We start from the raw sequence: 16,946 nt of genomic DNA on the forward strand, positions 1-16,946 counted from the left end.
ACACAATTTAATCCAAAAGTACTCTCTACTAATTTCATGGATTCTGGAAAACTCGTGCCTTTAATTAGTTATATCATTGAAAAAAAAAATCATTAAGGTATGCCCTTTTAACGAGTATAATACTATAATATTAAGGTCCAGCAATTTTGAAATAAGTAGGCTACGAGTGAATATCATACACAGTCAAATAAAGGCTTGAACTATCGGAAGTGTCTCTCAAGGCATTGCTCTCAAATTTTATAAAGGCTTCAACTATCGGAAGTGTCTCTCAAGGCATTGCTCTCAAATTTTATTTCATTAACATAAGCAACGCATATATGAACAATTCCAAAAAATAAACTTATCAACAATAAGTTGTTCTTCGATGGATACATCGCAGGCCAAAAACCTAACAATAAGACTCAGATACTTGCCAATTGCAAGTATTAACCTTGAATGTGATTTTGATATGTTACAGAAGAACCTTGAAGGTTCAAGAAGTTTAATTGCTTAATCAACTGCATAAAGTGCACTGATTAAGTACAAACAATAACAGGCTGCAACATTTAAAACAGTTCTGTATTACAGCCCAAGAGAGCTTGACAGTGATGCCATATTAAGAACACCGGTCTTTTTCCTTGGTTTCAAGATATTATCTGGGATTGCCTTCTTAAAAAGATCAATAAGAAACCCGTTGGTTGAGGTTGATCCTTGCTTATTTGTACAAAGATTGGAAGAAGTTTTTGGATTGCTGCTTAAATCACTTTGAAGAGAAGATTCCATATCCAACTCTTCCCATAAAGGAGATTTTCCATTTGTATTGTTGACATTGTTCATAAAAGTGCATTGACAACCATTGAGCTTTCTAAAGCATGACTCGTGGAATAAAAGGCCACAGGACTTGCATCGCATTGTTTCACCTTCCTGATCACATCACCAAACATCATCAGTTTATCTTCACACAAAGCCAATACAGGAACTGCAGAGACAAACTGATCCAACACCCTAAGATTGATCTAAAAACAGTTGAAAAGACCTCTCCAAATAATATGAGATTTTTCAAACCTGAAAGGGAAAGATAAGACTTGACGGCTTTTCACACTTTAACTGGGCACCACACAAATCTCCTGCTTCATGGCAGATGGAACACTTATGTGTAATATGAACATAAATCTTTTTCGACAGGGCTTCCATCAGACATGGAAGTGCTGCAGCAAACATTGAAGAATATAAACAATTAGTTTGCCTAGATCTTGTCTACCAATGATTAGGATAAAGCAGATGCCAGAATAAAATGTTTAGGGGACATTAGATGTCTATTGATCAAACAAGACAGGCAACGTAAAATTTCTAGCCACTTAATTCTTCATAACAAAACAATACTAGCATCCGGATGTACATTCAGATGTTAATCCATGTTTAATTCATCTTTCAGTTGTTCATACAACGTTTAAGAAGAGCAACTTCTCCAATCAGCATTATCATGTAAGTGAGAACATTGTTAAAAGAATAACCAATCTCTAGGATGTTGCCTTGATTTATATCGATTCACATCTGTAAAAGACCAAATTACTATCAAATTGTGCTGTGTAAGTACGTGGAAAGATGTCATTAAGTGCTCAAAGGAAATCCAAATTATGCAAAAACAGATTACAATCATACGTCATCAACTGTAAAAGATGTCACTAAGTGCTCAAAGGAAATCCAAATTATGCAAAAACAGATTACAATCATATGTCATCAACTGTAAATTCAGACAAGGCACAAGTATCATGTCTAATTAGGAGATTGGTAAAAAGGGGATGCTAAATCACCAAGTATGCAAATGGTGCAAAAACAACTCAAATACTCCAAGCAAAATATTGAGTCTAATTAAGAGAACTGTGTATCAACCCAGAGGTGCAAGCCAAAAATATGGTGAAGCTGAAAAGATCAACAAGAGGAAACACCTAATGTGCAAATTTTCCAATTGCCATGAGAGCAGGCAGCGATCAAATTCTACTGGGGTATTTCCCTGAACCCTGGAGAAGATTCATGTTGTGAAGTCTTCAGAAGCTGGACAAATTCCATACTGCTCCAACATCCCAAAGTCAACAATAAAATAGCAACCACACACAGTGTCAATGTCCTCTGGCAAGTCAAAATACATATGTAAATCTCCAACAAATATAGAAAACGTCACGTGTTGGAAAGATGACATCATCTTACAATTGCTATGGAGACAAACTTAAAAAAATCAGCTGCGTTAAATGCCCAATGATCATCTGTAACCAATAAATGGAAAAGTATATATATATAAAAAATGAAGAAGAAGAAAAGCCTTCCTTCTATTGACCCAAAATGAAGATGAGTAAAGAACAAAATAAAACACCCTTGATTCGGCATAATTATGTCAACCATGACACCTGAGAAATGCTTCCTTGTAAAAGCATAACAATATTTCCCTAATGCAAACATTTTAAATGACTCGGAAGACTTTCTAATATCAACGTAGAATGAGAGCCTGCCAAGAGCAACAATAAGGTATAGAACGTAACTATAGAAACTAGAACTCTTGACCAAAATAAGCAACGTTTCTACACATAAATCTAAGAATAATTTGGCTCCACAATGTGCTTAAGAAAAATTGAGATGCTACTTGTACCAATCTTGACATGAGACACCTCAGGCTATTTTGACGCAGTCCTTGCATAAATAAAACCTTACATAGCATACCTTTGAGAATACGGCAAAATGTAATTGCCATTTTATTGGAAAATAGATTTCTTTTTAATGCCAGAGTGTACTCATATAGTTGGTTTAGATGCTTTAATCTAATGGTGAAATTTCTTGTTTTATACATCATATGTCCAATACCATCTTCCTTGTACTTTGAAAACAATCTCTAACACACAGAATTTTTGTTGACCAAGACTCTAAGTAACGTGATTTATTATGCCCCCTTTGTTTGTTTCATAGATTAGTCTCATAGATGTCAATTGGCATATTTTCAGGGTTGCACTTTTATATCTGCTGCCACAAAGTTCCTTTCTCATAAAAAGATATTTCATCTCTACTTTTCTCACATCATTGTTATGGTACTAAACTTCCCTTTTCTGCATGTGTTTCTTTAAATTATCTTCTGTTGCAGACTGAATAAATGTCATGGGAGAAACAAGGAGTTGTTTATTTTCTCAACCGAATTGACATTAAATGGTAAGAGAATTTCTTATTCTCTAGCAATACTCATCATTTTTGTAAGAAAATATTTATTTGGGGTATTTCCAAATTAAAAGGCAAATTATTTTTTGAAACGTTTCCAAAATAGTGAAGAACAGATATGTTTAACGTATTCCTTTCTATTTCAATACATAAAGGTTCTCCCCAACTTATTATCATTTTATATAAAATCATCTCGCTAAATTCATTTGTAAAGTGCCATATTACATTTCATTTTGTTTTTGAAAATTTATATACTAATTGGCATTGCATTGCTCAAGTTAATTACATCCATCTGATTGGGTGGATGGTCAACCTTTTAGTGGCAATTAAGAGTTTAATATTCCTTTGTTGAGGCGATGAGGCAATATTTAGCAACATGCGATGTTATTTAATAGTTTCTTAATATCTTCTACTATTTGAATTGCATCTTTCATTCATTACTTTTCAGATGAAGAACAAGAATTCTGAATATCATTTCTTCTAGACCACCCTTGTAGCTTCCAATAATTATTAGTATTACAACTCAATCATTTTTGCCAGTTTTAATCTCGAGCAACTTTCACCTACTTAATCTCTAGAGCCACATTTTACACAGCTTTTTCTGAATTTATCAATGCTCAATAGCAAAATGGACCCCTTCTTATCACATCCGATTGGAGATCTATGATTCATATCATTGTTATTATTATTAGTTGTGCATTGATTTAAATTAAATCGTGTGTGTATTCCCTTCTTATCACATCCAATTAGAGATCCAATTCATGTCATTGATATTATTATCAATTGAAAGTTACTTTGTGTGTGTGTTGGGGGGGCGGGGGGGTGGGTGAGGTGTGCATGTGTGTGTCTGTCTGTCTGTCTGTGTGTGTGAGAGAGAGAGAGAGAACATCTTGTATCTTTTACTTGTGGTAAGTTTCGTAAGTGTTTCATCTCGTTGTACCTATACATAAAAGATCAGGAAAATTCTTAAAATTCCTCATTTTGTGAACATACTTGAATCCTTATCATGCTCATCAATGTTGTTTTTGTCATTTATAGTCAATGTCTTTGCACAGCCTCTGAGAAGAGCTTTCCAATGCACCCAATGAGGCAAGAGCCAGAGCTTAAACAGGGGAGAAAGGCAAAACGGTTTATAAAGGCATGAAAAATTGTAGTCCAATGGAGAGGCATGCATCACTCCAAAGAAATGCATAAATTTTAGGCAAATCAAAAAATATGTATGTCATAAAGGCAACGTGCCTCTTCAAAGAGGAACATAAGGTCAAATTTTGAAAAACGTTTGCCAGTGTAGGCACATGCCCAATCAAAGAGGTGCACAAAAAGTGTTTAATGAAAAAATGTTTGCCAATGTAGAAGAGTAAGCCAGTGTGACGGGATTCACAAAAACATTCAAGCATCAAAATCAGTAGGCCAATGGAAGGGTGCAAACCAATCCAAAGAGGTACATTTGATTAAACTATGGTCTACCTGTAAATTTTCACTCAATGGTTTTACACAGACTTTTAGTTTCATATGAAAAATCTTCAGCCATAAAAAGACAAATGGGACAAGCTCAAGTTGTAAATGATTGATGCTTTCATAATGGAGACCCATGTCAATTGCATAAACTACCACTTCCAATTCTGGTCTTGTCATACCTAAAGGAACAAGGACAGGTGAAAGTCATGGGTGAACTTGAAAGAAGTTCCCCTAAGCTGTGGCATCTAAGCAAAAGAACTCCGCATAAGGAAAATTTACAAATCGAAAAACAATCTGCCTATCCATAGACTTTTTGACTGCCAGCTGTTCAATTCTACTTTGAAGCAAATCATGGCTTTTTAGTTGGAATCCGAAGAGAATACTAACAGCAGCAGATGCAGACTAATTGGGGTCTTATCATATCAACACTGCAACTGCTACAGATTGACAAATCCTGCATAAGAATCACGAGAATATGTTTCTCTCATTTGCTTTTGTTTTTTTCTCTGGAGTTACAGAAATGTGTGTCTTTAATCGTAACAGTGGTTGTGCAAGGATCTAGATGATTGTGGATAAAAGATCCACACCTGAATCTTGCATAAACAATGCTCAATATTCACAAACTTGCAACTTTAACAAGAAAGCTCCTCACTAAAAATTTAGGACGTCTCTGCAACAAAAATACCTGGAATCTCATTTTGTTTTTCTCTTCAATTCTATAAGTTGCTAAAGTTGACAAGAAATTTGCATTTGTCTTCAAAAGAAGAGACCCATTGCTGGGTTAATTATAGTAGCTTCAAGTTTCAATCGATACTGGAATGACCACAAGATTCTCTAGTCCTTCCCCATAATTTATTTCAAGAAATTTCTCAAGGTGGAATTTCCTCCATTTATTGCAAAGAATGATTGAAAAAATATAAAGCAAGAGAGGAACTGGGATATTGTCAATAATATTTTATGCAATACAAACTTTAAGAAAATGATTATCAAAGGAAGAAAGTAACCATAGGATGGATTTCATATTATCAGAAGCATTTTTAACATTTGAATACAATTCAGGTAGCGATGCAAATGATCTACTCACCAGCAAAAGCTCCTTTTGAAAGATCAACAAGATCTCGCAAAGCAAAAAAATCACTATTCTCGAGAAGATAACAACGTGACCGAAGACTGTGCTGTATTGTCGTTTGAGATGGGCACCGCATACATGCAAGCATTCTACTCAGTTTCTTTCGCATCTCCATAACATGAACCAGTAAAGGTAGCTTTGAAAATATAAAGGGATTAACTGCACTAACACAAAGCATGGGCTGCAAACAACATAAATAGTTTGAATGTTAATAATATAGGACCATGATAACAAAAGATTTTATATCCTATTTTGTGTAGGTGCATAAGTTGAACCTATTAATTGAACATGTAGATAATGTTCAATTTCACTTTTTATCATTAAATGCAAAGTAAATAATGGATGAAACCCACAAAAACAGTAATAGTAAAATTGTTGGTTTTTATTTGGGCAGTGAGAAGTCATAATATCAGCGTTCAAAGCAAGACAAGAAGTTAAATGGATTTCATGGATTTCATGCTCCCTCTGAATCTTAAAATTCTTAATCCAAGGTCTCAACATTTTTTACACTAAAATAAGAGGTATGCATAAGTGGGGGCTTGGCAAACATGTTTTGAACATAACACATTTTTGTTCTCATCTTTTAATAACTAACATGTATTGAAATCCTCAAAAAATGGTTTTATCCAGAAACATTACCTGGTCATAAATGGAATCCAGATATGCTTTTGATAACTGACAAACAGGACGTGGAGTGAAGTCCCAGTGTTGCAGAACTTGAGCTGGCAGTACTGAAGTTTCATTTAAATGGCATGAAGTGCAAAGTAATTGTCCAGTATACTCACAAAGACGTGGTTTTCCCCAGCCCAAAGTTTGCACAAATTCTTCCATCAAACCTTTTGCTATATCCAGGTGCTTGTAACAACCTGCACATGAGTAATGTTGTTCTTCCAACAATTGCTTCAAAGATTTATGTGGATGGGTTTGAACAATAAGCCGTATGGTCTTCCCAAACGTGGAAAATTTCTCACTATTGCCATCTCTGTAATCACTGGTACTGAGCTCAGAATGTGAACTAAGTGACAAGTCATGGAGAGAACTACAACTGGACTCTTTTTCATTCAGTGTTATCTTAATATCATCAGATGCAGTACCTTTCAAAGCAGCAGTTGTATCAAAAAGGCTCTTCTGTGGTAGCAAAAACCAAAACAATGGTGGTGCTGAATCAAACGGACTTCCTGCAGAGAGAAGAGACTGTAGGCATTCTTGAATAAGAACACTTCTTTCACTGATGACATCAGGAGAAGCATTTCCAAAAACCTTACGGGACTCTCTTTCAACAAGTTCCCATGGAGAAGGAAGATTCACTCTGCTTTGACCACCACATGTCTTTTTCAGCTGACGATAAAGGCCAAGGAAATCACGGTATCTTCTCTCAATCTCCCATTGATTTCTTCCACTATGAACTCTTATTCGATATATGGTATATTCCTTTACACCAACCAACCTTTCTCCAAATGAGACTCCTCCTGTTCTTTGCTTTGCCCCAACAACTTCAATCCAATCAAGTTTTAAGGTAGACTGCATGTGTTCTGAAGCACTATCAGCATCTGATGTAGATGTACCTAAACCTTCATTCTTATAACCCCTGGAAGATTGTTTTAATTGGCTTCTATTAGTATGAACAACCATACCTCCAACACTTCCAACTGAATCAAGTAGCACATCCTCCATGTCATGAACAGTGTCAATATAAGATTCATTCACATCCAGCTCCTCTACATATCTTGAAAGCTGCCAAATAACAGAAAAGCAGAAAAATGTTCAATATTGAGCAGAAACTATGGTTCCACACAAAGCCTAAAATATTTTTTATAATGATAATATCCATATCACTTGTCCTGATTCAAGATTCCTGATGTAAAACAACAAAACAAGAAATATAAAGTGTGCATGCTAAGGGCTATTAGAATATGCATTAATAATTAGATTGTACTTGTTTATTTATTAAATTATTTCTAGTATTGACTGTTAGTAATTTAGAAAAAGTCAAGTGGTGATTTTAAGTGTATACTGTATAGTAATGAGACAAAAATCATATTTGATTGAATAATTCAGTTATGGGTTGATTGTCTCCCATCTTCTTTCAAACTTTGTCTTTAGCTTCGTTATCCATTAGATGATGAATATCAGAATAAAAACACAGTATGTAAAACATTGTACTCATGTAGTTTGCGTGGTATGAGAAACAGGAGGTAAGGCATTAAGCAAAAATTTGTTAGAAGAACAACCACCATGAAATATGGCATATGGGTGAATACAAGAGATAAGAAGACAGTTCATTCTTTTAAAACGCAAAGTTATACTGGTTGGGAGATATAAATGTAGACCTTGAAAAACTACTAATGCATCTTCACATCATTTATTCCTTCAAAATTAATCAAACAATTTTATTACTTAATTAACATTATTCCTTCTATTTTCCCTCCATTGCCACTTTAATTAAATAATTTTTAATTATTTCATTATTTCATTAATTATTCATTTCTAATATTAATTAAATAATTTGGATTATTGATTTATCGTTACACATTAATTAGATAGTTTCTAATTATTTAATTAATTCATCTTTCACTTATTCTGCTTTATAGTAATAATATAATTATTTAATTAGCTAACTATTTTGTAATTCATTTCCTAAATAAAATTATAAAAAATCCTACAGCATGCAACTTCTTTGCTCCTATTATGAATTCTACACAACCTCCAAACCCTAGTTCGTATTTTCCTGCCTCTTCTAAGCCGCATTGGAGGATGCATTTAAATTTGATTTCCGTACTGCACTTAGGAAGGACACCCATGAATTGGGCCATGGGCAAAAGCTTGCTGCGGCGGTAGGTTCTTTCTCAGGTACCCTTTGTGCGGATTCATTCTTCAAGGCGCTCTCCCCACAACCCTCTATAGACAGCATCTCCTTCCTCCTCTATTGTGCAGGGTTTAGATCCATCCACCTGTCATGGTGGGATTCATCCATCTAAGTCTTTCTTTCCCCTCATCGACCCATGGGAGCACTGGTTTGAATAAAGGAGAATTTTTTTGAGGTGACAAAGTCAGATATGGCTTAGCATACAGCCCCTTTGTACCCTCACCCATCAACACTTGTCCTAAAGATCTGCATCAATGGCTATATCCATGACAGGGAGAATTTTTCGCAAAGTCGTGCTCTGATTTCCAGATTTTTGAGAACTTGGCCAAAGCTCTGCGACCTTCATAACTGGATCTCTACAATTTGGAAAGAGGGCATGGAGGAAGAGGTCTATATTTACCCTTGTGCATGGGGCTTCTTTATTGTGGTGTTTGATTCCATCAAAGTCAAAGAAAAAGTACAGAAAAATGGGCCTTGGGTTTTTCAAGAAGAACTTCCTATGCATGAAACCTTGGTTCCATCTTTTGATCCTCTCACGGAGACATTATTCTTTTTAATTTTGATTATTTTTATGGGGCACGGCTCCCTTATGCCTTCTCTACGTTGTGCTATAATTCATTTTTTTAGATCTTTCATAAAAAATTTGGTAAATTCATTCAAATTAACCTCTTCTTTTCAAAACTTCATTTGCTCATAGCTTTTTCATATGAAATCATCTTTTAGTGAGATTTTTTTTTCAAATCTATGAGAAAATCATAAGGAATCCACAATTTAGCACACCACTTGATTAGTTGCATTTGATTCAAAACCCAGTATCAAGTTCACATCCAAAACATCATATTTGTTCAAAACATACTTGATCCTAGTCCAAAACTTATAAACAAACATCATGGATTGGTTTGACAAAATGGTTATGGAAGTTAAAGCATTTATGTCAATGCCCCATTCACCAAACCATAACTCCAATCCACCCAACCTCACTATCAAACTGACCTTCATTCTCTTATGAGACTATGTCATCGCAACCAGCCTATCAATCATACAAATCTAGTGTGCCTATGTCTCAAAGTTATCCAACCTCCACATATCCATGTATATCAATCACTACCATAGAACTTGAAATTCATAAATCCCTTCTAGCAACAAACCACATCACCTAGCCACATTACCACATCCATCTCCATGACAAGTCCTCAAAACCACTCATACATTGCTCCAAACACCAACACGAAAATATACTCACCTTGGAGAACCAATCAAATCTTGCTTAAGAAAAATGGCCTAGTCAAACATCATCACATTACCTAAAACTGTTCAATGCAAACCTCAGTACAAACCAGCATGGTGGAAAGACAAGCTTTTGTGAATACCATAGGACCAAAGGGCATAAAACTCCTAATTGCGCAAAATTGAAAAATCTCATTCAAGACCTTATCGATCAAGATAATATAACTATTCAAGATCATCCCAATAATTCACCTAATGAGAAATTAGACATATGTCAAGAATATAGAACACTCACTATTGAGGGGGTGCGGGCAAGGGGGTGAATCAGTAGTAGACTAATTACTTTAATAATCTTTAATTCAAGAACTTTTATCAACTTCAAACTAAAATTTAAAAGATGCAGCAACTGAAACTGAAAAAGGTGCAACAACAAGAACACAAAGCACAAGATTTTACATGGAAACCCAATGTGGGAAAACCACAGTGAGAAATGCCGGTAGGAGCTACTGTCCTAATCCGGCCTCACAATTGAAATGCTTTACAACCTTTTAGAGCACCAACCCAAGGAATCACCAAATCCCTTCTCTATTGAGCACCAACTCAATTATCTTAGAGCACCGTCTCTAGAACAAAAAGATCTCACTGCCACTTGTCACTTTAGAAACAAAGATACAAATACATTTTAACAGTCTAAAACATCAATGTATTCTTTGAGCAATCTGAAGATATAATCACGTTGAAAATCTGAAACTGACTTGTACCTCAAATATCTTTTGAGTATCTGCAAAACAATGTTCAACGAAAGATATCAAATGTCTCTTGCAAGGTTATATTCTGAAGATAGTTTTTACAAAAAAAACTCTGAATCTCTGCAAAATAAACTCAGAATAAAATGAATATGTGAAAGTTGTTGACAAACTCCAGTGGCCCTGTCTTAACACATTCAGAATGGACATTAACTGCAATATATCAATCTGTCACAGCATTGATTAACAACTCATGGTAACCTTGAACCAGCAAATAATAAAACAATTCGAAATTAAAACTTGATACAATCTCACTGAAAACAAATCTACAAGTGTATATAACTTCTTCAAATTATATTATTCTTGTCTAGCAGCAGTCGTCTTATTTCAGTCTCTTGAATTCATAATTTTCTCTTCACCGTATCATAGGTAGATCACAACAAAAAAATTCCTCACAAACTGTTTGCACAATGCGTTTTTAAACAATGTCCAAAATGGTTGAAGGTTATAGATTAGTTAAAACCAATTTGAAACTGCTCAAACAGTTATGACAATCTTTCCTCTAATCGTGCTTATTCAAAATAAACTCTATAATGATTTCAACGATCATAAAGAGATTAAGAAAACAGTTGGCAACCAATTGTTTGATTAGTTGGAGATAACAACTAATCAAAACCTTTATATATCTTACAACCATCTTATCAAGGCGATATTTTATCAATCTGCTGCAATCATAATATTTCGATTTGTTTGAAGATGATACGATAGCCCAAAGTGACATTCTGAACCATATCAGAATTCTCTTTTCTAGAAGGAAAACGATATCCACTGAACCTTTGAACATGTACAGGCAAGGCTTTTCTGAACACAACATAAACATTTCTCATAATCCATCTGATCTGAATTCATATTTCCAGAGAAACCAATGATCCAATATCGTGTGAGTGAGCATTATCTTTTGCTGAATTATTGTGTTACTTGTTTTATTTGTATTTTGATCTGTGTGCACTGTTTTAATACAGATGACAGAAAACAATGAACATCTACAGCACCAAAAATATTATATACAAACTTCAAAACATAACAGAGCTACTCGGAATCATGGCCAAGTCATAATATGCTTGATGAAGTTTTGTTGTCATAGGTTAAATATATCAATACTTATCATGCATTCATCTGATACAGTCCCATGGATTTGCTTTCTTACTCAATAGATGTTTCATCGTGCTTATTCTGTGGTGGTATCAATGACAAAATGGTCTAGCAATCAAGGACATCAATGACAAATCATAATGCCAACAATCTCCCCCTTTGGCATTGATGTCAACCTTCCAAACTCCAAACCAACCTTTCCAAATCTTTAAGTGCAAACACCTGCCAGCCAAGAAAACAATCTGAAGTCTGCCAAACTAAATACACAGACAAATCAAATCACCAAAACTGATAACATATATGTCAGCAAATCACCAATCTGAAAACACTGTCAACAAATCACCACTACACTTTTCTCCCCCTTTGACATCAATGACAAAGGGATGGGGTATGAAACATAGAAACAAAAACAAACTCCCCCTAAGCAGATGCTAATTTCTAGCCAAATTTTAGTGTGGCAAAGGCACAATCCCAAGCTGTGCACGAAGAAGTTCAAAAGTGGCTGTAGGAAGAGGCTTCGTGAAGATATCAACCAACTGTTGTTTAGTATTAACAAACTCAAGACAAACCTCATGATCAGCAACCTGTTCTTTCAAAAAATGATAGAGATATGCTTACTACGAGATTGAAGAACAGGATTTTTGAAAATGTTAATAGCACTAGAATTATCACAAAATATGGAAACTAGATAATCAAATTCCACCTTCAAATCTGGTTCTTCCATATAAACCTCCTCATCCAAAAATCCATTAAGAAAAGATGATTTCACATCCATCTGCCACACTTTAAAGTTCTTATAAACTGAAAAAGCCAAAAACATACGTATTGCCTCTAATCTAGCTATAGGAGCGAATGTTTCATCAAAATCAACCCCTTCTATTTGTGCTTAACCCTTACAAACTAATCTAGCTTTATTTCTAACAATTATGTCATTTTCATTCAATTATTTCTAAATACCCATTTTGCATCCGTGACATTTTTGTTAGAAGGTCTAGGAACCAACTCCCGAGTATTATTTTTCTCAATTTGGGCTAATTCCTCTTTCATATCATCAATCCAACTAGCATCTGAACTAGCTTCCTTGTATGATTTAGGTTCCATTTCAAACAATAAAGAAAGATATGCTTCTTCGTTATAAGTTTTAACAACCTTTTTTCTTGTTTGCTTCCATCTTCTTTATAGCCAATTATTTGTTGTTCAAGAAGATTTCTTCTAACAAACTTAGAAGGTTTCTTTTCACCAATATTTTCAAAAGAAATTTCACTGGCAGTCTTTGAATTAGATTCATCATTATTAGAAATATTTGTTGCAGGATTAGTTCCACCAGAATTATTTGAAGAAGGATTAGGATTGATTTCAACACCATTATCACATTCAACAATAGATTCTTCACAATTATCACTTTGAACATCTTCATCAATTTTTACATTAACGCTTTCAACCACCCTTTTCAATCTATTATTATAACATTTATAGGGTTTACTATGAATAGAATAACCTAGAAACAAACCTTCATCACACCAAGAATCAAAACTACCCAATCCATCATCCTCCCTTTTTTAAAAGCATTTATTGCCAAAGACTTTAAAATATTTAACCAAAGCAAATTTACCATACCACAATTCATATGGAGTTCTTTTACTATTTGGACTCAGTTGAACTCTGTTGAGAATGTAGACCACTGTATGAACTACTTCCACCCAAAACCTGTCTGAAATTTTTGCTTTATTAAGCAAAGTTCGTGCCATTTCCTTGACTATTCTATTTCGTCTTTCCCCCACACCATTCTGTTGTGGTGTTCTAGCTACAAAATATTGCCTCTTTATGCCATGTTCTTCACAATAAGCCACAAATTTGTTAGAAAGAAACTCTCCACCCTTGTCAGATCTTAGACATTTAATTTGAAAATCACTATTTTTTTACCATTGCCCTATAATTCTTAAACCTATCAAATGCTTCTGATTTTTCCTTTAAGAATGTCACCCATGTCATTCGAGAAAAATCATCTACAAACAACATAAAGAACCTTTCATTTTTCAAACCTTTAGTTCTTGTTGGACCACAAAGATCAGTATGGATTAATTCAGGAGGTGGCAAACTTGAATATTCTTTTGGCTTAAAACCGAATCTAGTCTGCTTACTTTGTTGACATTCTTTGCAATAATATTCTTAGGTTTAACAATCTTGGGCATATGTATGTCTCATTGAATTCAAAGAACTGATTTTTACAAGATTATCAAAATTAATATGACCAAGTCTCCTATGCCAAAGTCAGCATTCATCAATTTGACTTATCAAACAACTTCTACCTTTTACTTCCCTTAAGTCATAAACATTATTTTAGTTCTTTTACCTTCAGCTATTAGTTTCCCAGGTTTAGAACCTCAAAATAACCATTGTCGCACATTTGACTTACACTAAGTAAATTGTATTTTAGGCCATCAACATATCAAACATTGTTTGCCTCTAAAATACCATTAATACTCAAGGAGCCTTTACCACGAATCAATATTGAAGATCTGTCTCCAAACCTCACCGTACCACCATTCCATTATGTAAATGTGGAAAACTTATTTTTGTCACCTGTCATATGGTTCGAACAACCACTATCCACTATCCAAAGATTTTCTCTTGTCGCATGCAGGGATGTTTCAACGACAAGAGATCTTTTCTCCTTCTTTCTCCAAACTTTTTTTTCTTTCCTATTTCCAATATTTGCAAAACACATGTGACAATTGGTTGCAGTATGTCCAACATTTTGACACTTAAATCAAACAATATTGTAATTTCTTAAAGTAACAAATGAATTTTGGTTAACAAAATTGATTCTCCTCCTTGGCATAATTTTGCAATTAATTGATTTATGACCAAAATAGTTGCAAAAATTACAGTAGCCATAGAAGAAATAAAACCTTCTAGGATACCAATTCTTCTTTCTTTGTGACTCAAAATTATTAATTTTTGCACTATTAGAACTTTCACTTTTTTCAAATCCCAAACCTGATTGATTGTTATTCTATCTTTGTTTAGCCAACATTTCACTTAACATTTCTGAACTTTTTCCAAACTTAATTTGTTTTTCTGAAACCATATTTAATTTTTCAATTTCACTTTTTAAAGAAACTAGTTCACTTTCTAGTTTTGAACAATATTCAGATTTTAGAAGAAGTTCAAATTTTACCATTTCTACTTGTTTTTTACCTTCTTCAAGTTCAACTTTCAAATTTGTGATAATGTTTTTTGGCTTCTACATCTTTCAACTATTGTGACCTTTCCTTCTTTAATCTGCTAATCTCATCTAAAGCACAAACAAGCTCTTCTTCCAGATCCACTTCACCTTCTGCTCCGCTTTTAGAATCAACATTATTTTGACTCGTAGAACTTGGTCCTACTGCCATAAACAAAGTTTCACAAGTATCAAAATCAAAATTACTAGCATCAGAATTAGTAATTTCTCCTTTAATATAAAGACTTTTCTTTATCTTTAAAAACTTTCTTTGCTTAGAAACAAACTGATCTTTTTGTTTCTTTTTGAATCCCTCTTCCTCGTCACTGTTCGCATAAGGACAATTGGCAGCAAAATGTCCACTTTTCCCACAATTAAAACACTTAAGAGAAATTTTTCCTTTAAATTTACCAACTTTTAAATTTCTTCACCAAGTTAGCAAGTTGTTCCTTTAGATCCTTTTCTAAATCTGTGCTTTCATCTTTTACCTTTTCAGTTGCTTTAAAAGCAGCCTCCCGTTTTGACTCATCACTTATCATCCTCATTTCATAAGATGTTAGAATACCATGTAAATCATCTAATGAAAGTTTACTAAGATCCCTTGCCTCTTCTATAGTAGAAATTTTTGCATTAAATTTAGAAGGTAGAGAACGTAAGACCTTTTGTACAATAATTGAATCTTTCATTATTTCACCTAGTCCTTCGATTGCATTAACTATCTCATCAACTCTAAGAAGATAGTCAGCAATACGTTCCTCTTCCTTCATTTTTAATTCTTCAAACTTGGCCTTGTCTGTCTACAATTTCGCCTACTTTGCTTTTCAATTTGTTCCATAACTCCTTGATTGTTTTACAATGCATAACCTTCACAAACTTAGTATTAGACAATCCATAAAGAATAGCATTCTTTGCCCTAGCATTGTTTTCATACTCTCTTTTTTCTGCACTATCAGTTATAGCATGAGTTGGCATAGTATATCCATCTATTACGAACATCCAAACATCAAATCCTAGCGAAGACAAATAACTCCCCATTCTTATGCTCCAAAAAGCATAATTGGTGCCATCAAATAGTGGCACTTTATTAGAAGATGAACCTTCCTAACAAGCCATATGTTCTAGTACCAAAATCTACTTAGAATGATTAGGTATTTATACAAGCACTGGCTTGTTGTGACGTTTTCACACATTGCAAATGGGGACCCCCTACTTTTTAGGCCCTCTCGGTCTTTTGGCTTTTGTTTATTGGGTCTCTTCACGGCACTCTCGTCAATCTCCTCATTTTGCAAGTATTTGGGGGTCAGTTTGATCGAGTCTACAACTCATTTGAGCAATTTTGGCCAAGTCTGGAGCTTGTTTTGTCTGTTTTAGGGTTTTGTCCTTCAAACCTATATTTTAGGGCTTTCTTTTAGGGTTTTTGAAAATCTGAATGTTGCATTGGAATTAGATCCCTTTGACGAACCTCCCAATGAAATTTGAGTGAATCCTAAGCAACTTTCTATTTTTAGAAAGTTCCTATTTTTTAGGGATTTCACTACCTCTGGGATTGTCTTCATTTCACCAAAAATAAAACTTACTATTTTTAGTAAGTTTCTATGTTTAGTGTCCATGCGCCTTGTTTTGCCCTAACTCTAACATGTTGAAACACTTTCACAGACACTGAAGACTGAGCATTCCTGAATGCTCCCAAATCCGGAAAGTCAAAAAGCAAGCTAATTGTATCAAAAAATGGCTAAGTGTGGGCATCCATTCCAGAAGCAGAAAACATGAAAATCTTCTAAGTCCTGCAAGAAAATCACTTCAATTCCCCAAAATGGCATCCTGATTGTGGAATTGTTCAAAATTGGCTAGGTCTGGAGAGAGAGAAGTCAAATTCCTTGACCAAGTGAAAATGGCACTCATGTCCCACGTAGGGCACCAAAATGAGTTAAGCATGGCAGGAATCCAAAACTCCAAAATTCC

At 34.5% G+C, this 16,946-nt stretch overlaps 1 protein-coding gene across 2 annotated transcripts in view; it reads right to left on the minus strand.

The window, feature by feature from the left end:
* Nucleotides 1-262: 262 nt before the first annotated feature.
* Nucleotides 263-16,946, minus strand: part of LOC131067845 (uncharacterized) — a 78,532-nt gene continuing 61,848 nt past the window's right edge. For both annotated transcript variants that reach the window (XM_058003013.2, XM_059209484.1), the window contains 4 exons: nt 6,407-7,501; nt 5,723-5,948; nt 1,045-1,187; nt 263-903 (listed from right to left, as the gene is read on the minus strand). In XM_058003013.2, coding sequence (XP_057858996.2) covers nt 562-903; nt 1,045-1,187; nt 5,723-5,948; nt 6,407-7,501 — 1,806 coding nt within the window. In that variant the 3' untranslated portion in view covers nt 263-561. The remainder of the gene's footprint in view (nt 904-1,044; nt 1,188-5,722; nt 5,949-6,406; nt 7,502-16,946) is intronic.

Source organism: Cryptomeria japonica, chromosome 8 (genome assembly GCF_030272615.1).
Source record: "Cryptomeria japonica chromosome 8, Sugi_1.0, whole genome shotgun sequence".
NCBI lineage: Eukaryota > Viridiplantae > Streptophyta > Pinopsida > Cupressales > Cupressaceae > Cryptomeria > Cryptomeria japonica.